A 24,799-nucleotide genomic window follows, 5' to 3' on the forward strand; every position below is an offset into this window, starting at 1 on the left:
AACTGCTATGGACAGGCGAGTCGCTTAACACCAGACGCACTTGTACGTCCCGTCACTTGGTGTTATAAAAAAATGTAGGTAAATGATTACGTTAGTGACTTACTTATCAAAAATTATCGTAAGGCTGAATGGTTTCAGAATTTCTGCCTCTTAATTTTCTTTCTATTAAGAACAAATTATACAAGCATTCGTAATATTGTCACAACATATTCTTGTCTCTTTGTTTGTCTTTGTAATAAACAAGACGGAGAGAAGTAATTTGACTTATATTATGGAATTCACTTCGGCGGAGTATTTTGAGTGAAGCTCAAGTTGCAATAGGCAGTCTAATGGTCGTATTCTAGAACTCTACTCAACGCTCAAGTCAGGACTTGAGTGTGATTTAAAGCACTATAAATCATACTCAAGTGCTTGCCATTAGAGTCGTATTTCAAGTGCTTGAAATCATACTCAAGTCCTGCCTTGAGCATTGAGTAGAGTTCTGGAATACGACCCTCAGTCTGTCATTGAAGACAAATACATTGTTAACGACTTAAGGAAATTACACATTGTTTGAAAGAGAAAAACATAAAAACACGCTATTGCCACAAATGCAATACAAAACGTCGTGTGTTACACAGGTGTCGTAGTTATTACAAATTTGTGATCATTACTCCATTGCTTGTGCGAACAGAGCTTAACATAGTATAATAAGAGAAAATGGGCAACTCCCGCCTGTTTGGCGCGTACCTACACTTTGCTCGGAGCGTAGGGTTGTCACATTATTATTTTATTTGTAGGTACCTACAAACAGGTTGTAAACATAATTATTGGGAAAACTTAAGGTGTTCATCGTAGGCTGCTAACGGATTGATTACATGTTTGAAAATCATGCAGTGGATGAAGTTAGTTCCGACTGCATGTTAACGCGTGAAGTCGTTATTAACTTCATGTAGGTCTAGGATATTATTATTTTCTGCTTTTTTCGTCTTTTTTGTATTTACGTCGCGATATTGCGTTCTAGTGAGAAGAGTGATAACGAAAATACACTAACGGATACACATTCAACCACATCACAAGAAATTTAGCAGACTGCTAATAAATGTGCCTGGAAAAACTGTCAAATTTAATTTTAATTAGTACTTTTTTAGTTATATATTTTTTTCTCTATAGTCTGTTATTATTTCCCTGCATTGTTGGAGAAAATCACTGTACATGCCTCGGCGGGAACGGGGATTGCTTGACTCGTATTAATACAAAACCTCGCTAGCGCTGGCAATCCCTTACTTTCTGGCCACTGCAATAATGTACTATTGTTAAATGCAGTAGGTACTTACGTGTTAATATTTTCATACCAGTATCGCGGATTGGTATCTTGCTTATGAAATACTGAACTATTTGAATTTGAGGCTTATTGAAATAACCACAAACACTACAATAAGTACGTCTACTATTTTTATTACTGATGTATTTTTTTAAACACCGAGTCATTACTTCACTTCTATTTGACGACCTCCGAGGTCGAATCCCTTGCACACCGATTTTCATGGTGTCGCCATCCCTGAGATCTCGAAGTCAAATCAATATAGAAAAACTAATTTTTCTATATTTTATCGGCTCTGGATGTTTGTAATACCGTCGTTGTTTCCTATTTCCGTAACATAGGTGCTTTAGCTATTTACTTTGGGATCATAAAAAAATGTTAACGGCGCATGTTGACGTGACATGACGACCTGAGTTAAGCTACGCGAATGCAACGCGAAATGAAGTGAATGTGTGCGTCCATACATGGCGCGCACATGCACCCATACAAGCGTTGCTACGTTTGTATGAAGTTACCATACCTACTTGCTTTATTTATATTGATCTCGGAAGTGTCAGCTCGTTTGCAGTAACCCACTTTCCGCCCTTGTTAAATAATATAATATTGTTTGTTACCTTATTTTCGCTGTAAAACAATTGCACAAACGTCTCCAGTCCTCTAATGATTCCCCATATTGATGTGGCTTGTAATTTAGATGATGTTGATATTGTCAGTTCGTCTGAAAGAAGTGGTAACATATACAGGGTTATTTTTATAATACGAATAACCTCCCAGGACTATATTACTAACATCATAAACAACTGTTGTTCCATGACTTTTCATAAAACATACTAAATTAACCAAAAATAGTTTTTAGGTTTTTGTTGTACTATCTGACACGTTTTAGATCTGGATTTGGTAGTAAGGTTAAGTTCAAACGTGGAATCGTTAGAAAGCGTTTTTACTAAATTATATTATTAATGGTCCATATCCGACTTCGCAGAGTTTTGCACATCCTTTGATCTATACAAAATCCTACACTACCCTCGGCTTCCTCACTATCTACGCTCCCGTTTTACTCACTTACTCCCCATTTCTCGCCCAAAACAAACCTGTGACACTAGAACACTTTTATGTCCCCAATCCAATTCCAATTTTTTCCACTATTCCTTTACAGTTAGTGCAGCTCGTATGTGGAGTAAATTACCTGCTAGCATTCGTGACAGTCTATCGGTTGCATCATTCAAAACGCAAATTAAAAGAGCACTTCCTGTTAAACTCGGAAGTTAATCAGTAACATTATATTAACTAATAATTTGTTTTGATAATAATATATATTGTGCACGTATGTAGGTATTTATGTAGATATGTGAAGTTTATGTAGGTTTGTTATCTCAACCGTATTTATATTGTCGTCAGCGATAATTATATTTACATTTTAATTTTAACAAATATATTGTACAATAATCTCCCGCAGATTTAGTTTATTCACCAATGCTAAGGTTGGCTGGAAGAGATTTCTTCTAGAGATAAGCTCACCTTTGTATATGTCCTTCGTAACTTGTAATTTTCAATGTCATTTATTTGTGCAATAAAGAATTATTATTAACATAAAGCGCAGGTCTCACCGCAAACGAAGCTAAGCAAACTTAGCCTAGCTCATGTAGCCGAGACATTTATTCATACTTCGGTTCACACCGCGAACTAAGCTAACCGAGCTATCTAAACCAACCCAACGATCCCGCTGAGCTATGTATAAAATATGTCGCCCATCTGCCACCCTTCGCCCCCTCACGTATCCATATTGTAGTACGTCACTACTTACTACGTATTTTCTTAGCTTAGCTGGCACAGTTGGTTGCATTCAACTACGTGAGCGAAGCTAAGTTGGCTTAGCTTAGTGCGCAGTGTGGTCTACGCTTAAGAATTCTTTCTTTTCTTGATTTTTGTCGACATTTTGACTGTAGCTTTGTGAATGACGTAGATATTTTTGTTATTATTTCGTCTCATCTGATGGAAAGTGAGGATCGGGTCGACGAAGGAACATTCATGACCATATAATGCTTTTTCATTATTTGGTTCACCGAGTCATTATTTTTTCTTGTAAAAAGTGAAATAGGCTAATGTAGTTAAATAGGAAATAGGAAAACGTGATTGTACGAGGCTTGGAACACCGGAATTATATTCAATTTAAATCTTTAATATCGCGATTACAAACGCAATAGCTATTCTAACGTTTTTGTGCCCTTGCAGGGTATCGTATGTGTACCACCAATTAATATTCCATTTTAAATTTACAATGTGTTATACAATAAATATTTTAATTGAACTTGGTATGATGTAACGGGTTTGTGTCCGCAACTCGACGCCCAGGCGCTGTGGTTGAATTAAACTTAAATTTAGGTTAAAGGTATCCGTGCTTCAGATAAAAATACTTACAACTTTCATCCATTCCTAAATAAGGATACTCTTCACAAGGTTCAGTCAAAAGGACATTTAGTTTTGCTATTCTTTTATACTTCTCTGACTTGTCGACTTTAGGAATATCAAAGCCATTTAATATATCCAAATCATGAGTCACTCTGGCGATGACCTTGTCTAACAAGATGCAGTTGTGACCAATTGCCTGTAAAGAAATATTGTAGCATTATACTTTAAAGAGGTACTCCTGGGTACAAAATTTTCCCTTGTTACCCGTACATAACCAGCACTGGGAGAGGAAAAATTATTGTTGCTACAAAACTAAGTAATTGCAGGAATGTTTGTTCCCCGTACAAAACCAATACAGCGGACCTGTAATGTACGAGGGAAAAAAAAACTGCAAAATAACCTAGCTATGTACGATAAAGTTTGTTATTTTTACAAATCCAATATGGTGGACCGGTAGAGTCCGATAAAACAAATTGTACCCTCAATGATAAAGCGAACGTAAAAAGGAACATTGTATTATGATAATTTTTATTTTATCATTTCATGCAAATTTTTACTTTAAATAGGTAAATTTAATTATAATATAATTTTACATGAACAAGGAATTAATCAATTAATACCAATAAAATAATAAAAATAAATGAAATAACAATTATCACAATGAAACATTATCACTAAGCGAACTAGTTACCTCCCACACAGCGAATATCTCTTAGGTTAAAACGCAGCTATCGTTCGCAATTGGAATGTTGATGATAAGTGGTTAATCACAGCGTAGCACATAACATTTTTGAACAATGAACATTTTCAAGTTTTATTATTTTCAATGTTCAGATAGAGACATCGAGATCAGCCAGATAGCCAACCTGATTGGTTAATTTTTGGACACAAACTTTTTATGAGCTCAGAAACGTTTAGAAGATACTGTCTTATGGTTCGTGGGGATAAATATGGACCAGACCAATAGTCCTATATACTCGTACTAATTTGAGTCAAGTTGACGAACTTTTAGGAACATTTAAACTTAGCTAACGGTATATATATAGACTGCGTCATAATATTAAGGTCCTCCTGTTGCCTGCGGACCATTGAATTATACCATTAATAGTATAAGAGAGGTACTAACCTATCCCATTTATACCTGTAATGATATAGTTGGTACTAGTTTATCCCATTTATACCATTGGATCATAAATAATAATGGTGTAACTGGGATAAACTATACCACTACAGGTATAAATAGGACAGATTAGTACCATTTATACTGTTAATGGTATAACTGGTCCGGTGGTCTCCTGTTAAATCTCCCTTTCCTATTTCTTGTAATTGACTTTTTTTTTACGCACACACTGAACATAGCCCCGCACTAGGAAAACCCTGTGTCGCGGGTGCCATGGACACACATATAGACAACCACAAATTACACCCAAACTCACGAGAGAAATAAATGTAGGCCATACAAATATTTCTCCCGGCCCGGGAATCGAACCTGGGACCTCTGCGTGGCAATCCGGCATGGTAACCGTTCGGCCACAGAGGCAGTCAACTTGCCTGTAGGCAATGTATGTACTGTGCTGTCTTGTTGAATTAATATTTCAATTTGAAAAAACAAATTGTATTTATGAGTTATTTTGAATGTAATGCGAAAGATATTTGGGCGTCTAAAAGAGAATATAGAAGGAAAGTGAGCCGGGGGAAGACCTAGACGAAGTTATTTAGATCAGAGAAGGGAAAAAATTCATATCGTGTCGTACCAGGAACTCAAAGTTATAAAGGAGTTCCTTGAAATGGAATACAACAGTCTAGCTCTTAAATTTGAAGAAAGAAATGTCGTATTATTGGCGAATGGACTGTATTTTAAGATGTGCACTATAATGGAAACACTTTGACAAATTAAACGCGTTTAATTTCAAAATCGGCAAAATACAGTATCGATAATATCAGTACAGAGTACTAAAAAACCGATCTCAAAAGTTCTTGGAATTACGTCTATTTGCCAAGTTTTATTGAAATCTTTTACCGGAATGTACGCGAAACCGGATCCCCTAGTTTGCCACCCTTAGACGGGAATATTTTCTTCAAATTAAAAAATACTGTCGAATTGAAAACCTCCTTTTTTTAAGTCGGTAAAAAATGAACCGAACCAGACAGCGTAGAAGAAGCAACTGCCAAAATTTTCAAAACAAAAGACAGGCGAAAAGTAAAACAATATTTTGTAAAAGGAATGGTTAAGGTCACAGGTGGTCGCCAACACGTATGTTTATTTTAACAACATTTTATTCATTTGTTGGACACAATCCTCACTTGATCACGGAATATAGTGACCAAATCTGAACCTATCACTAATTTTAGTAGCACTAGAGACTCCCTGTGAAAGAGTTCGTCCAGGGTAATTCTGCCACCTTACCTATTACTGCCGCCAAGCACTAATGTCAGCTGCCTCCGTGGCCGAACGGTTACCATGCCGGACTGCCGCGCAGAGGTTCCAGGTTCGATTCCCGAGCCGGGAGAAGTGTTTGTATGGCTTACATTTATTTCTCTCGTGAGTTTGGGTGTAATTTGTGGTTGTCTATGTGTGTGTCCATGGCACCCGCGACACAGGGTTTCCCTAGCGCGGGGCTATGTTGAGTGTGTGTAATAAAAAAAAACAAGAAAAAGTCAGCATTACTTTGTTCCGGTTTTGAAGGTAAGGGTGCTGGCAAAATTACTGGCACATGGGACTTGTCAACTTATGCCTCAGGGTGACGGGCGCAGTGGTAGTGCCCCTCAGATCTTTGTGATTTAAAGCTCTTGGTGGCACTGCATCTATTATGGACACGCGTGTAGCTTACCATCAGGCGTACGACTTGCTCGTCCCGGCGCTTGATGTTTAAAAAAGAAATTAAAAATAATAGCCACGTTTAGGCGACAGACTTTGAATCGAGTTCAGTCGGATAGAATAGATAGCCTCTGATCATCCGAGGCATTGTGATCATCATCAATACTTACTATTATTTCAGGATTCCTTCCCCTAACTTGATATATAACATCATGCGGAATTATGTGTTTAGGTTTTGGCCACACCTTTCCCTTACTCGGTATTACGCTATCAAATAAAAACACCCATAAAAGGCTGTTGACAATGGCACTTAATATTAGAATAAATGCAAATAGTAGACAATATGTTGTCCATTTGTACATTTCAGTGTATCAAGAGAATCCGGGTAGTTTTCTTAACTCGCCTTGTTATTTGCGCTTTGCACAATAAACCGTGTCCAAAAATTTAGTACTGGTGTAAGGCTGAGTTGCAATCGCTTCCTAGTCCCTGGAATATATAAAAAGAGAGAGATTACATAAACATTTGAGGTTATAATCTTTTAAATTTAAAAACATAGCATTCAATTAAAAAACTTCTATTAAGAAACCCGTGCCTAACAGTGGAAAATTTACGAGCCAATTTAGTACAAAGGAGCAACAATTTTAGAGTTATGTACATATCTGTCGAGTTTCGTTCGGGTTTCGTGATTGTTACACATAGGAAATGAAACTATTTTTTTTTTCGGATCTAAGGGTCGTATTCTAGAACTCTACTCAATGCTCAAGTCAGGACTTGAGTATGATTCAAAGCACTAGAAATCATACTCAAGTCCTTGCCATTAGGGTCGTATTTCCAGTGCTTGAAATCATACTCAAGTCTGCTCAAATCCTAAGTCCTAATAGTCGTTACACACGGCGATTTAGAGCAGCGATGCAAACGCGTGTCCGTGAAACGCGCAATTGCCACTTGCGATTTATTGGCGATTGCATATGCATAATTTATTGATTGGATTTTTTAATTTCACGAATATAAACAAAGTTTATAGTGCCGTATTCTTTATAATATCGGAAGAAGTGAAGAGAATGATTGGGGTTGAAAAATACGCCACTGGAATTTAAAAGTATGCCTATCATACTACATTATTATACTGATAACATTGTCAATACCGCGAGTTAGAATTTGTATATTTAGAGCCGTCGCCTTCGGAGTGTTTAATTATTTAAAGCGATTTGAATTACAATGGCGCTCCACACATAATAACGCCTACAAGCACAATTATAAACCAATTAGACATAGACAAACGTTTTATTTTACATTAAATAATATTTATTTATATTTTCGGTTAAAGAGCCATTATCGTGGCCATCGAAATTATCTATCTTGAGTGACGGTTTGTCAACACTTCAAAATAAGAGAAAGACACTTGAAATCACTAATTCTAATTTCTGTGCAAGTTGACAACTTCGCCATCTCTGAAGTTCCGGATTCGATTCCAGGCCGGGTCAAGTAGGAAAGTAACTTTTCTATATTGTCTCGGATCTGGGTGTTTGTGGTACCGATTTCCATAACACATGCACTTTAGTTACTTACTTTACGATCAGAGTAATGTAAGTGATGTTGTCTAATATTTTTTTTTTTCACTCATAGCCTCGCCCTCCACCAGGAAAACCGTGTATCGCGGGTGCCACGGACACACACATAGGTGACAAACACAAAGTACACCCAACTCACGAGAGATAAATGTAATAAATGTAGCCCATACAAATATTTCTCGCGGCCTGGAAATCGAACCCGGGACCTCTGCGTGGCAATCCTTGATGGATTAATAAGTAACCGTTCGGCCACTGAGGCAGTTACATATAATACCTTATTATTATTATATTTAATACAAATATCAAACACTCAGAAAAAAACTTTCGATCCGGCCGGATTCGACCCGACAATCTATGATATTTCGTCACCCAGTTACAGCTACCGGTCCCGGCTAGAGATGTCGCTATTCATTATATTTAAATATATATTGAATTGATCTTCAATTGTTTGTGTGAAATTACTCCACTAGTTTGTTATAATTATTAATACAAAGATCGAACACTCAGAAAAATTATAATACTTATAATACCTATACGTTAAAAAAAATTATATTAAAATTATTTTTGAAAAACAACATGCTACTCACCAACTACACTGCGTAGACAAACGTCCATCTTGAAATACGAAACTATACATATAGCTATAATATTCACGTAATACACATAGAGTTAACAATACCTCAATAAGGAATGATTAAAAATAAAAAGTAAAAATAATTTTATGGAATGTTTTACATAACATAACTACTCTATACATAACATCCTGTGATAATGTTTTTATTACTCAGTGTAGATGGTAGAGACGAATAGATTTGAAACCAATTCACGATAAAGTTCAAAAAGTGAAAATCTCTTTATCGAGTTCTTAGATTTTCGCGATTGTTACACCTTGGGAAATGAAACTATTTTCCCGGATTCAAATCGCGTATATTTGTTTTTTCAAACTTTATATTTATTTTTTCTTATCATGGATGCATTACTTTAAGAATAGGTAAAGGCTTGTGTGTAAGGGTCGTATTCCAGAACTGTACTCAATGCTTAAGTCAGGATTTGAGCAGACTTGAGTATGATTTCAAGCACTGGAAATACGACCCTAATGGCAAGGACTTGAGTATTGAGTAGAGTTCTGGAATACGACCCTAAATGTGAAGGAAATATAGCCTGCAAAATTTGTATTTATACAATCCATTTTTTTGCATTTCAGTAACTGTAAGATACGAATTTGAGAAAATAAGGCGACGATGTGTCATTTTACACGGGACCTTTATAACTGCTAATGCTTTTAGCATAGAATATAAGAAAATGGTACGACAAGGCTTCAACCGGTGATCGCAGTACTTGTGATAACAAATGACAAGCAAAAATTTGCATACGTCGCGGTGGGTACAATTTCCGTTAGGTAGCTCGCTTGGCGCTTTGCCAGCTACAAATATACGAAAAAAATAACTTGTCCCTTCTGCCGTGTCAAACCAAATACACTGTAAAGTCACTTACAGTGTTTTAACAGCGTTCATATGATTTCTTTAGGCCTAATCTATAACCCTGACATTTCAATTATGGAGGTGTTTTTGAATGAGATAATAATAACTAAAATTTAGAAATTATTTTGACTAACACGGTACGCAGCAATACAGTCTTTTGGTTTGACGATGACGTGTTGCGAGGCGCCCGAGTTAGCGAAAACTCTCAGATCGCGCAAATGTCTCAGGAGCTGGGGTCTACTAGCATTTGTCGTGGCTCAATTTTAACAATAAACGATGACATTCTATCCTGTCAAACCAAGACACTGCAAGGTTCTTGAATACAGTGTTTTGTAATTTCATAACAACATTAATCTTTCGGCTGTTAACGAGGGAAAAGAAATTTATTATGTGTAGCCTTATTACCTGGCATTTTTATGGGGCAACCCTCTCGAGGGAGGATTGGTTTTGCAGTTTCAAATGTTGTGTAAATGCGTAATACTCGTAGAACATGAAAGGCTTATTTGCAATGTTGAATAGTGAGTCATGGTCTAGACGTTCTGGCGCGATGTTATCGATATTCCCTGCTGTCCTTTAGTGGCTCATGAAAAAACTAGCTGAGAAAACGCTGCTGAAATCACTCGCGCGCACTTTTACTTTATTTTGACAAAGAGAAATATTACATACGCTGGTCCAAGTCCTGTCAGATCGAAGGCATTTTTGTTTGTGTTAATAGAATAGAATATCATTCGACGAAGGCAAAAATACGTAAAAGAAAAGGCATATGAAAAAAAGAGAAAAACGGAGTAAAAATTAGGCTTGACAAGAAAAAAGCCAATCATTACTATGCATTAATATGCTACTCTGCATGCCCCGCCGAATAGGTTACCACATCAGCATATGCGGGGCACAGTATAACCCTGCGCTGATTTTCAGTTGGCAACCTTGGTCGATGTCGCACGGATGTGGGTATATTGACATACAATAAAATTAAAATAATAATAAAGAAAGAGATTAAGGGGTCATAATAATTAAAATAATACAATATAAGTAAACATCGTACAACAATTCAATAAGAACATAAATAGCAGCTTTAGTAGCAGTAGAGCTCCTTGTGAAAGAGTTCGTCCAGGGAAGTACTGCCACCTTACTTATTTCTGCCATCCAGCAGTATTGTCAGCATTACTGTGTTCCGGTTTTGAAGGGTAAGGGTGCTGGTACATTACAGGCACAAGGGACTTGTCAACGTATGTCTCAGGGTGACGGGCGCAGTGGCAGTGCCCCTCAGATCTTTGCGATTTAAAGCTCTGAGTAGGACTGCAACTGTTATGGACAGGCGTGTAGCTTACCATCAGGAGCACGATTTGTTCGTCCCATCACTAGATATTATTTTAAAAAATCTTACACAACTACATAAATACTGATAAATATAGGTGCAATTGTTATATAAGTCGGGATTGTACAGACGTATAGTTGTTTCCAATACAACTATTCAAAATGTAGACAGGAAATCCGTGGTGTTCGATCTTTCGTCTTAATAATTACGAACTAGTGGAGTAATTCCACAAAATATAAATGAATATCATGGTATTCAATAAAACCAATATTACAATTCAAAGAGTGTCGCTCTCTTGTCAAACACTAGTAGTTAGTAGTTGTGGAACCTATTCTGCGGGCCTCTGTCGCTGAATATCATATTCGCAAAATATCATGTTCGCAAAACATGATATTCGCAAGACATCACGTTTACAAAATATCATATTCGCAAGACACACGTTCTCAAGATATTACATTCTTAATACGCCATATTCGCTAAACACCACATTCGCAAAATATCGTATGTGCGATTTACAACATTCTGTACTGGAACAAAGTATAAAATTACAATTTATAAATTGTTCATTTTATATCATTGTTAAAAGAGGAAAAAATTTAGCGATAAAATTAAAAGACTGAAGCTTCACACTTGATACAGTCTTTTGATATGGTCGAGTATTACGTATTTCTCAGTAATTGTTTCGGACGGATGTCCCTTGAGTTATTGTTGGTAATGAATTTATTTTATTTTATTTTTTTTTATTTATGGCACAATGTACAGACATCAGATACAGAAAGTGAGGAAAATAAAAACTTAAAAATTAATATAACAGGCATATCTGTGCCCAATTATTACTGTGCTGAACATTCATTTTAAAACATTTAGCTATACTTAAACAGACACTAAATCAATCATAAAAAAAAATCGAGAGAAATAAAAAATAGAGAGAATGAGAATATGCTATTCACTTTACATTAATGCTAGCAGTGACCTCTTAAATGCTGGGACACTGCAGTTAAAGATATCACAATTAGTACATATTTCATTATAATACCCACACATCCTATGTAGAGGATTATTTTGTGTAATGCACGGGCTTTGTGTTTTAACTTGTCACAATCAAGCTTAGCAAAAACTTGTCATTTTGTACGTAGGTATATAAAGCCCAAATATTACTTTAGACAGCCATATTGTCGCTTATAAGGGTGTTTTTGGGCACAATTTGCAAGTGCTTGTACCTTATACATGCGTTATTATATGAAAATAATAATTTTACAAAATTGGTTATAGCTGGTAACAAGTATGAAAACTTATGTTTATAATAGTGTTTACAAAGGTAGTAGCCTTATAATAGCAATACCTATGCTATTTATAAACCCACTAAACTTATGATCGTCATATTAACATACAACGTAATACGTTAACAGGAGCAATCATTCTTTTAGCCGTTGTTGGTGTAATAATTCTGCAAATTTAATTTACAAAATATTTACTTCGTGTGTGGTGCCTTTTTCTATCACCTATCTTGGTAAAACGGAATGTGGAAAAGCTGTTTATGTGCAAATTTGTGGTCAAGTGAAAATTTGTGGGAATTAATAACAAAACAGCACAGAGTACTAAAAAAACCGACCTCAATAGTCATTCATCCCGTAATGTGCCGCCCTTAGAGGTGGAATATTTTCTTCGAATTTACACCACACCTGAGGTACCGTCTTTCCGACAAAAAATAATCATCAAAATCTGTTCACAACTGCGTGAGTTATAGTTAGCGTAACATACATACAAAAAAACATACAGTCGAATTGAGAACCTCCTTTTTTTACACTGTACCAACTTAATTGTTTAACCAATTCTGTTTTTATTTTGTTTTTTGTCTCAATTTTTTTTCTCAAAAATTTGTTATTTTTGTTTTTTTTCGATATTTTTTTTCTTAAAATTCGGGGAGCGTAGTACCTATTACTAAATAAATATGGCTGTTTACAAAAATAAAAGAAAATGACCAAAAATAAAATTAGCGTAGTCTTTATTGTAGGTATCGATTTGTAATTAGTTGTGCATCTTGTCAAAATGCTCTTACCTATATAAATTGAACATGTAATTGATGTAACAATTGTCGACAAACCTAATTATAATAATTAATAATAATTTGCATCATACAACGTCTATAAGGGGACTATAAAAGTAACTTTGAAGATTAGAATAGGTGAAGATTTTTCGGAAAGTATAGACATGTTTACCGATTGTTCTCTGTTTTTTATTTTATCTCGGATGTGGGAAGTGAATGCAGATATTTCATTAATGGAGTGTTCTCAACACACTTACCATCTGAATTTTCTTGGTATGACACAGATAATTAGGTTTATCCAGAGTGCATGCGTACTATTTCGAGACAACTCCAATACACAATATAATATATAAATTATTGATAAATCGTACACACCATGCATTTACGTATACAAAGAGCGCGGCGCACGTTACAATCCAAACGAGTCGTCTATGATTAATAAGGAAAACAAAGTACTGACGGAAATGCGCAAGTTTTGATTAAAAATGCACTGTCGGCTAAATGGGTAAATGAATTAGTTCGCACTGCTTCAAAACAAATTTTATCGGACAAAAACGGAACTGCATAAAATAATGGAGGCAGTTCACGAAAAAAAACAATATTAGAAAGGAATGAACATCTGGAAATAACACAATAACCAGTAAGAAGATAAGGTGCCTCTGCGTTAACTTAATTCACCTAGATGCGTTAGGTACGCTTTTAGTAGGTACTTTAAATCTAAATCTTTAAACTTAAATCTTTGTCGTTACGTCATAATTGAAAGACATTGTGTATAATCAGAGTAAACTACGGATCTATGACTCCGGTTTTATCATTTGCGGAAGGTAGTTGGACAAAATAAAAAAGGTGTCCAAAGAACACAACAAAGACTACACTCGGACTGGTGTGGCCATTAAATCGGCGACTGTGACGGATTATAACTTTAGAAACAAAAGACGTGACGAACAGTTTGCAAATAACATTGGCAAAGAACAAAACAAACCAGTAAGAAGAAAATTGGACAGTAGTTATTAGAAGGAAAAGCGAGTAACTTAGTCGTAAAGTAGAATAGAGCGGATATACGAACCCTGTTCGCATGTAAACGACTAAACGAAAGAAATATATACATATCTGGTGACTACAGAGGGAACAAACAGTACAAAATTAAGAATATAGTAGAGATAGAAATGGATTATATTTCTTTTATTGTTGGTGTATTTTCATAGAACAGCCAAAAGAACAACGAATAAAACAATTGATATCTGTTATCAAAGCTAAAAGAGGGCTTAGAACTAAATTACACGATTTTTCTACAAGTATCTCATTTTCGAGTATTGATTGTGTTTGTTATTACAGAAACTGGCTTCAAAGTATCTTTATCGTGATGCCAGAATTGTTCAACGGGGATGCTCAAATTTTACTATATAATCGAGCGGATACATTTAAATGAGGAGGCGCATGCCTCGTGGCCACACCGCAATTCCAGATGCGATATTTACCAGTACCTGCTGATGTGAATGTTGACCATGTTGGTCTGGTATGTTCGGAATGGATTATGTTAACGTCTACATGCGAGATAGATTATTGGTTTTTATTGGGTATGGTTTATATTCCCGAATAGCAGGGAAAAATGATTACGTTATTATTAGTATAATTCAGCAATATTGTAAGTAGGTACAGCGAAGTCATCGTAATTTTAAATTTTTATTCTTGTTCAGTTTGTGCAAGTAAAAATTTTGAATATTTTAGTGAGTTTATAAGCAAAGTTGTTATTATCTATAGATATAGCTACAAGGAGTGACATAAAGTTGTTAAAAACCACCAAATTTTAAGTAATTAGGTACTTTTATCGAATTCCGGATTTCCGGAAATGGTTTCACTGCATCGTAGGACAAAACTCGAGAGGACTGCTAATGGCGACACAAGACAGCGTAGTCAGGTATTTAGTACCTTTTGGTACACCAGACGTCGCGACGAGAACCAATTAGCTATTTTTGTAACTAATTTGTTTTGCATTGCCGAGCTGCAATTCACAAAGCTACTCTAATTTTTAGTGATAACAAACAAATCAACTAGATGGCGCTTTTTGCACAAATATTTGCCTATTCTTTTAATTTGTTTAGGATTAGCGCCATCTACTCGTATTAGGAAGCGTTAATCTTTAAATTAGTTTGTAACTCATAATCTCAGTACAGACTACTAAAAAACCGATCTCAAAAGTTCGACGGGTTACATCTTTCCGGTTGTAAATGTTGTTTTGCACTGTTAACAATAACCAACTCACAAACTCACTCAAAAGGTTTATTGACGGAATTTTCCGTCGTATAGCTGCACAAGGAATAAAGCGAATTGCACAAGGAACACAAGTACTGGTATGCTAAGACGGGACCGAGAAGACTAGATAATTGGAGCACAAAGCGACAAGCATTCAGCGTCGAGCCTACTGTATCGACTGGAGGTGGCGCGCAGGAGCCGCGGCCGCGATAAACAAAAGTGACCGGTTTTTGTGTGCGCCGTTCCATTGCACTATTTCCGGGAACGTACGACACGACAAGTTGACACGTCAATAAAAATGAAATATTCTATATAAATAAATAAATAAATAAATAACGCACACACTCAACATAGCCCCGCACTAGGGAAACCCTGTGTCGCGGGTGCCATGGACACACACATAGACAACCACAAATTACACCCAAACTCACGAGAGAAATAAATGTAAGCTATACAAACATTTCTCCCGGCCCGGGAATCGAACCTGGGACCTCTGCGTGGCAGTCCGGCATGGAAACCGTTCGGCCACGGAGGCAGTTAAAATATATATGGTAATAGTATTTTTATGTATTGTGCGTATGTATGCGTTTAGTTATATATAGCTCATGTACTAGTTTATATATATTTATATTTTTTTATTTAGTATTTATGTAATTTAATGTTTTGTAGCCCACACATCTATTTGCTAAGTTTTACTGAAATCGGTTACCAGAAAGTGCGCAAAACTAGATTGATCTCCTAGTTTGCCACCCGTAAAGGTGGAATATGTCCTTCAAATTTAAATGGGAACACTACTGAGATACCCTCTTTCCAACAAAAAAAGAATTATCAAAATCGGTTCACAAATGCCGGCCGGAGTTATCGCGTAACATACATACAAAAAAAATACTGTCGAATTGAAAACCACCTCCTTTTTTGAAGTCGGTGAACCATCTATTGACAAGCATATATATCAAAGTTAAAAAAAATAAATTTAGCTCATGATCAACATTTGAATAATAGCGGTAGTTTAGTAGCAGTAGAGCCTCCATATGAAAGAGTTCGTCCAGGGAAGTACTGCCACCTTGCCTATTTCTGCCGCCAAGCAGTAATGGTCACATTACTGTGTTCCGGCTTTGAAGGGTAAGGGTGCTGGTGAAATGTCTCTCTCTCAAATGTCACTCAGATATTTGCGATTTAAAGCTCTGAGTGGCACTGTAACTATTAGGGACAGGTGTGTAGCTTAATATTAGGCGCACGACTTGTTCGTCCTCTGAGGCACCCATTCGAATTACTCTTTCTTAAAAAAAAAAATATCCCAACACCCGATTTATTGATAAAAATTACACTTAGATCGATAACTGACTGACTTTCCGATTCCCGGAGCGACTTACCGCTCTTTACTTTGTCAATGTCTAACTGACTCGATTTGTGTTTCACGCAAAATATCAAAACTTGCACATTACATTATGGAAGAATACGGCAATAAAATGTATTATCATCATCAACAACCTTTTTATACGTCCCACTGCTTAAAGTCAAAGTCAAAGATTATTTATTCCGTAGGTAAAATAAATTTACACTTGAAAACGTCACATTTAAGCTACTGCTCGTTCACTACGCTGACTTCCCTGAGAAGAACGAGCAAGAAACTCTAGGGATTGCTATTTTCAAATAAACTTAAATGCTATGGAATACACTTTGAATCTGGAGCCTTGTCGTCTTTCCATACATCTTTATCTAACACGTAGTCTTCAATTTTGTAATATGACTTTTCAATCAAAATATTTTTAGTGTAGTTTTTAAATTTAAGAAATGATAATCTTAATATATGTTCCGGAAATTTTATTGTAAAAAAGTATACAGTTCCCCATAAAAGAGTCGTTTACCTAGGTTAAACGAAATCATGGTACCATGAGTTTGGACTTAGTTCTAAGGTTAATATTATGAATATCTTCTTTCTTCATTAAATTATGTATATTTTTACAAAATAATGGATGTGATTTGATTTTTAAATTTTATAATTATTAATACAAAAATCGAACACTCAGAAAAAATTCCTTCGATCCGGCCGGATTCGAATCGACGTCTTCTAGCATACCGTGCCAGACGCTATACCAACTAAGCCACGGAACGAACCAGCGGACCTCACGAATTTTTCTATGTGCTTGCGTCGTATCTTTGGTTTTTCAACGACTTTTTAGCCGTAGCGCCATCTCTGAGAAATCTATGAAAGATTTATCACCCAGTTAGTACCTTTACAGCTACCAGTCCTGGTGAGAGATGTCGCTATTCGCTGTATTAAATTTTTTTTTATTGAATTGATATTCAATTATTTTTTGTGAAATTACTACACAAAGATCGAACGCTCAGGAAATATTCCTTCGATTTTTAATTTTATTTTAAATATTATGACGTGGGAAAAATATCTATAATATATTTAATTAAAATTACTGACGATTTTTCTTCCAACTTGAACACTTTTTTTAGTGCAATTACGCGTAACTAACATTTCATTATGAGTCTCCATTTCGTTAATTTAGTCCGTAGACAACATAAATTAATGCTTACTCTGCTAAATTTGAAGTCATAGTAATTGAAATAAAGTAATAACGTTAAATCACTCTCCTGTGATATTTGGTTTAGTGCAGATTCGCGCTTTTTACCAATACTACATTCGCTGATTTACACTATCCCCGAAGAGATATGTTAATATACTTATTGCCAAAATTACAATTATATCAATGTTGCACCAAATGAGCGTAATATTAAATCGATAGTCGCCATGATGAGCTTTTTGGGGCCTCAAAAATCCCTATGACTGTCAGTGTACAATTCATACGTACAAGTACCGAAAATAAACAATCCCACGTTCAAGGGAACTACACCACACCACATGCGTAATTGTAATATCTATAAATACCGCCATAGGTCAATAATATATAACCACATTAACATTTAGATGAGACGGTATAAATTACATAACGAGTTATTATATTAAATCGCGTGTTTCGTTTTTTTTTGTCTAACTAACCAAAATTTTGAACGCTTTACACGTCTCATGGTCATCACTTAACCTTGACCATGGGGCCTATGAATAGACGTTTTATTTAGATTCGAGAACAATAGTTTCATTTTCAAATATCGCACTGTCAATGCAATAGTGAATTAACTCAAAAAGTGTATATCGAGTTCTTAGGTTTTCGCGATTGTTACATATAGGAAATGAAACTATTTTTCCGGATTTCACGGTCAACCGTGACCATGGGACCTGTAAAGGGCCCGAAACGTCGGTTTGTTTGAAAAAACAAATATACGCGATTTAAATCCGGAAAAATAGTTTCATTTCCTATCAAAAAGTGTATTTTTTCAGAATCGATAAAAAACTAATTCCTCGTTTCCGGTGAAAGATTATTAAAATTTATGTATATGTTGAAGTTTATTACAGACATCTAAACCATTTCCTACTTGCCAAATATATTTAAAAATTAAATTGAAACAATAATTTCATATTTTTGAGTAAGGACTGTTTTGTCCAGAACCAGCTAACAAAATGTTTGTCTCAGTATGACTTAAGTAGATATTTTGTAATTGTTTCATACAATATTCTAACGACGGTTTTATTCACCTGTAGAGAATCAAATTTTGCATTCAGCAATAATAGTATAATCTTGAATTTCACATATTTTGAGTTATAACAATATTGCAATAGCGTTATATTACATTAGGCAAACAAACGAAAAATTAAAATGTAAAAATATATAACAATAAATAAAATTAACAATTAATCAGACCAGTTTTGTTCTGCATTAAGTGGTAAAAGTTGGTGATATTTATTTTCATAAATAGATCCAACTTTGTGTTTTTTTTTTCACTGCTCACATTTTCCTGTTATGTATTTGTTTGTATTATCGATAAATTAATCGTTTTTATAAAAACTAAGTGACCACAACAAATCAAATCGTCAATGTGAAAGTGCAACCATTCACTAATCAATCAATCACGTTGATGCGCGCTGTAAACCGATCACGACATGTTTACGCCAGTGGGCAGTTATCCGGCGGCCGGATATCCGGCTATCCGGCCTAGGTGCTCGCCGGATATCCGGTATCCAGCCAAATCACTATTCGTTTCATCTCTAGAAATAACTATGCATATCTTATTTTTTGTCTCGTTTAATTAACAATTCCATGTCAAACAGTTACTTAATAGGTATACTACATCATCGGTGTGCCATCACCATTGAAGAATAGAATACCAAAAAATTGCAGCTGCAGCTCAATGGCTAGCCGCTGAGAAGCCACTGCTCTTGACTTTTATCAGAATACCAAACGTACAAAATCCTGCCAATGACACTGATCTACACACAACTGGGTTTAAAAAAAAAAGTACTTATCAAGTGACGGGACAGACAAGTCGTGCGACTGATGGTAAGCTACACGGATGTCCATAATAGTTGCAGTGCCACTCAGAGCTTTAAATTGCAAAGATCATTTGTCAGGTGCATTGCAACTTCACCGTCACCCTGAGACATAAGTTGAAAAGGCCCATGTGCCTGTAATTTCACCAGCATTCTTACCCTTCAAAACCGGAACGCAGTAATGCTGACGTTACTGGCGAAACGTGTGTCGGGATCGTAGCAAGTTGAAGGCTAAATAAGGCTGGATAGGAAAAGGGCGAGAAGTCTATGCTTTCACTGACTACGTTTTCACGTTAGTACAAAACGTTAAGAGGGTTCATGCCAAAAAAGTTTTGGCGTTGGCTCCGCCCAAATTTGTGAAACAAATATATGCCTGAAGTTCGCGTGACATGCGACAGGAGATGTTGAATTTTGCGCATTAAAAGTACCAAATTCGTTTTAGCGGAATAACTCTAAAACTAAAGGGATTAAAAAAATATCCGTAGTGACAGTTTTCGATCATGCATAAATATAATTAATTATCTAATTTTTGTCCTAATAACCTGTAGCATTTCGAGGATGAATCGAAAAAATGTGAAAATTAGAGGTCATTTCGTGATTTCTATCTATCGAGGAAACTTTGTTGTTTTATGTTTCTGATTAGTGTCTATGCTTGAATATATCGTGTGTAACTACACACGATCATACAATATTTTATTTTTAACTTTAAAGTGGATACCCCTCTAAAATCAAATCGAAGATTAGGAATTTTTTCTCTGCTCCCTCTTAAATATCCATATAATACACGGAGACCTTGAAAGCCCTAAATATCTCAAGCTCAATAAACTATGTACTTGTAATTTTATTAGAATTTTGGCTTTTATTTAATTTTATTTCAGATTGTTTAATTTCGTTTTAACTTATTTAATTTTTATAACCCTTTTATGTCTTTTTGATTCTGATTGTATTATTTTAGTTCTTAAGTGTAGGTATTGATTATTAATTCAATTTCAATGTAATTTATTTTGATATGGGTCATTGTCGCCCGAAATATATTATATTTATTTTTATTTTTTTTTATTTATTGTAGATCTAGGTTCCGATTTCGATTCTCCGTACTACAAGTTTAGTAAATAAACTTTCCCAAATTAGTCCGGGCGTTCTAGTTAGAAACAGATAATATCGTTACTCAGGTAATTATAGCACAGGGAATTGCTTATGGATCCAGTTTTAAAGTGATTAATATAATATCCTAATATTGGAATAGCCATAGTATAGACGGCAGCACACCAAGCTGCTCATTGACGGGTCTTTTTCCGTTGACTAAAGGCGATATTCGAATAACTTTTTTTATTAAAAAAAACCGACCGCAAAATTCGTGGAATTACATCTATTTGCCAAATTTTATTGAAATCGCTTACCGGAAAGTGCGTGAAAAAGTATTCATCCCCAAGTATGCCATCCTTAGTGGTGGAATATTATCTTCACATTGAAATAGAACCAATATTGAGATACACTCACGCGCACGCACGCACGCGCTAACGCATGCACGCACGCACCCACACACGCACGCACGCAAGCAAGCACGCACGCACGCACACTCGCACGCACGCACGCACGCGCGCACGCACGCACGCACGCACGCACGCACACACAAAAACAGTCGAATTGAGAACCTCCACCTTATTTAAACTCATTTACAAATAGAACTTAATATGTCTATGTATGTTGTTTAACATTCCATTGTGTTTTGTTCTTCGCAAGTGTGGTGAAACATGTATTTATGTCTATAACAAGTATACCGTATCAATCCATATTAGTTCCACAGTTCAGCACGGGCCTCGTCTAATGTTATTTTTACCAGACTATTAGTAATAATTTGTCATGAGTAATGACATTGAAAAACGTACAATTTACAATTTTTAAGCTCTCTTAGCAATCGAGATCTTAGGTTTCGCTTAGGTTCGCGATTGTTACTCATTGGAAATGACACAATTTTTTTTGGGATTTAAATCGCGTAAATTTGTTGACCCTTCCAGGTCCCACGTTGTCACGGTTGCAACGTTGGGTTGTTTGAAAAAATAAATATAAGTACGCGATTTACATCCGAAAAATAAAAACAATTTAATTTCACTTTTAGGAAATTAAGATTTGTTTTTTAACTGTATAAGCGGAGAAGAAGATTTAACCTGTATATTTTATATTCCTCTCTTTCGACTTCAACTCTCTCTTTAGATCTATCTCTTTATTTGTACTGTACTTTTACCATATCTATAAAAGTGAACACTTTAAAGATTTAAAACAACACACAAAACAATATCACGCAATTCACAACCAAGACTTTTGTATTGGTACGAATAAAAAAGAATCAATTAATGAAAACCACTTTGTATAATAACGTTATTTCCAAAAAGGTCTTCAGAATAAACGTACTCATAACTAAAACAGAGTTCATCGTATACTGGTATTTGTAACGAAAATTATTTCCCCACAAATACGCGCTGCGTCACACAACGGCAAAGGCTCACTGACGTACCAGACGACTGGGAAGTATGCTACGATGACATCGTCAGACTTCGAACCTACTATATTCCTTTCGTTCTACAAAGTTTACAAAGGGTGCTACTTAGTTGGGGTATTTTTAATTAGCGAGATGGTAAACTTTTAGTGGATTGCCTATAAAAATAGTGTTGTCTTAATAGATTCACTACATTAACTGACCCAGCTAATTAAAAAAAAAAAAACAGAAAAACGATAAAAGTGTGTACCTAAAGACCAAATGTAAATGAAATGTTGTTTAGCTTTTGACTGATTCTATTTCAGTGAGAACTGAAAGCATGTAGTAGTTATCAGTTTGTTATCTGGCTGTATGGCTTTGTGCCAAAGCCGTTACAACTCTACAAAAAAAAAGTCAAAATGTCACGGAGAATAGAAAAAAATCTAACTAAGTATATACCAGTTTTTTACATTAAAATTTTGTAAAGAATAATAATAATAATTTATTTCATCCAAATTATAATACCACTCATATAACGGTTTAAGAAAATATAACACTTTTAACAGTTTTTGAATAATATATACTATTATATTGTAGTCAGGTTACTATTGTAGGTCGTACAATTACTGCGACCGATTAACTGGTTTCTAGGCTGCTAAATACGCCACGACTAAATAATAAATTAGTCTATTAAAAAAAGTAAAATATACATGTAGAGTATGTCAAGATAAATCAGGGTTCGAAATAATTATCGTGACTAATATACCTTGATAATTATAAAATTAATTTTGACCAAAAAAAAATGCTACCGCTAGCAATGGCATGTGCCATGTGTTTATATCAGAGACGTATCCAAACGTGTCAAAGTCAATCTCCAAAAAGTCACCTACCAAATCCTTTACCCCAAGATTTTCCTTTGTGTTTAGTTAGTTTTATCTCTATGTCATTTTTAGTAAAAAATTGAACTCGCACAACTATGAATCAACAGACGTAATTATCGGACATAATATATCGGATAATTATCAAAAATAAATATCAAAGAAAAGAAAATAGATATAAGTATAATTGTAAATTAAGAGGTTATTTTATGAAAATACTTTAAATTTTGTATGAATTCATTTATTAGTTAATAAATTAAATGTATTTGTATTAAATGTTTATTAGGAGCACCCTATATGGTACATTATCTCATATACACTTCCTTTGGTAGTAGCACATGGATTAAATTCGTGCAGACTGCATACGAGCTTCTAGCGCTGTTGCTTTGGCGCGCCAAAAATTATTTGTTAGGTTAAAGTCAGGTTTTCACTATACGAGTACTCTCTGACGGAGTCATTCGGATGACTACACGTTGCGTGTAAGCGCATGATTCGAGCGCACTCCACGTGTCTTCCGAGAGGACTCGATCCGAGAGAACTCGGCTTAAATCAAGTTATTCCGTAATAAATGTATATTTTTTCCTGTCTTATGATATGTTGTTCTTGCGATAGATTTCGTTAAGAGTTGCAAAGCTTAGACAAATCTTTTGAGCTTTAATAGTGTAATTAATGTTTTTGAAGTAGGTACAAATTTATTAATAAAAAAAAATGATCAGTCTTTATACGACTTTAGATGGTTTTTATCATAAGTGGCATAGAGTTAATTTTCACGCTGATATTGCTGTAATGTATGAAATCACAAGAGAAACTCGGGACCCTTTTTGACAACTTTGAACTGTGAATACTTTTCTCGTTATTCGTCAATGGGAGAGGCGAGAGTCTATAATAGATAATAATAATAAAAAAGAAACAAAATAATTATAATAATAAAACAAAAAAACATGATATGGAAGGCAATATTTATAAACAGGTGGACTCGCATTCATTCTTCACGGAAAACGTTGTACAATTATTTAATATGTTCTTCATGATGACAGAGAGGGGACTGTGAACGGGCGATTGCATCGCTACACTTGGGATGTAGCGATGCAATCGTCGGTTTGTATCGATGCAGTCGCGCATAGCGTTGGCATTGCTGCTGAAAATCGCGCGCGTGTGTAAAGGTAGACGCTTAGCGACTGCATCGCGTTTGAATCGCTAAGAAATGTCGCCGTCTCCGCTCTTAGCCATATGGCGTGACCACAATGCGTAGAACTCTTACTTGAAATCAATGGAAAAAGCACGGCCAGCTGTGGATAGTTCCAGACTGTATTACACCTCTCGGTTTACCATGTAGGTAGAGAAATACCCCACCCTGTATTATACGTAAACGACCTTCTGAAGGGCGCCATCACCCGCTAGAGCCGACCTACGCTCGCTTACGTCCATGACACGAAATCAGAATGAAACCATGGGGCGAATCAAGGCCACCTCAAGGCTGCCCCATGAATTTGATCACCCATTTCGACCTTACGCTTTCGGAAGTAAAGCATAGTTTAGCTCGACTTGTTTTGCCCAAACTTATGTTGTAATAAATTTCTCCCCCATTACTGTTTTCTCGTTTATATAACTTACATAAACATATATACGTTATTATATAATTATGCATGTTTCTATTAGTTCCTGGGGCGAAACTACGTTTCTCTATTTACTGTGATGCTAATGTATTTCTTATATTTCCATTTGCAAAGATCCTGGTGGTAAGCGACACGCCTGTCCATTACAGTTGCAATGCCACTCAGAGCTGACGCAAAAATCTGAGTGGCAGTGCCGCTGCGCCCGTCACCCTAAGACATAAATTGATAATTCC

The 24,799-nt window shown here is 35.6% G+C and overlaps 2 protein-coding genes across 6 annotated transcripts in view; one reads left to right on the forward strand and one right to left on the reverse strand.

Annotated features, from left to right (window-relative positions):
• The window catches only part of LOC113230983 (beta-hexosaminidase subunit beta-like), a 27,449-nt gene extending 12,135 nt beyond the window's left edge, over positions 1-15,314 (reverse strand). Inside the window, exons 1-4 of one of the 4 annotated variants that reach the window (XM_026465103.1) lie at positions 15,216-15,314; positions 6,701-7,016; positions 3,722-3,908; positions 1,918-2,021 (exon numbers count right to left, since the gene is read on the reverse strand). In XM_026465103.1, the coding sequence (XP_026320888.1) occupies positions 1,918-2,021; positions 3,722-3,908; positions 6,701-6,892 (483 nt within the window). In that variant the 5' untranslated portion in view covers positions 6,893-7,016; positions 15,216-15,314. Of the gene's footprint in view, positions 1-1,917; positions 2,022-3,721; positions 3,909-6,700; positions 7,017-8,688; positions 8,702-9,987; positions 10,260-15,215 lie in introns of those variants that run through there. The other 3 variants (XM_026465105.1, XM_026465101.1, XM_026465104.1) reach the window with 3 other exon arrangements.
• The window catches only part of LOC113230985 (RNA polymerase II-associated protein 3-like), a 55,819-nt gene that overhangs the window by 29,249 nt on the left and 1,771 nt on the right, over positions 1-24,799 (forward strand). The window lies entirely within an intron of this gene.

This window comes from Hyposmocoma kahamanoa, unplaced genomic scaffold (assembly GCF_003589595.1).
Source record: "Hyposmocoma kahamanoa isolate Upper Pololo Valley unplaced genomic scaffold, ASM358959v1 64, whole genome shotgun sequence".
Lineage (NCBI taxonomy): Eukaryota > Metazoa > Arthropoda > Insecta > Lepidoptera > Cosmopterigidae > Hyposmocoma > Hyposmocoma kahamanoa.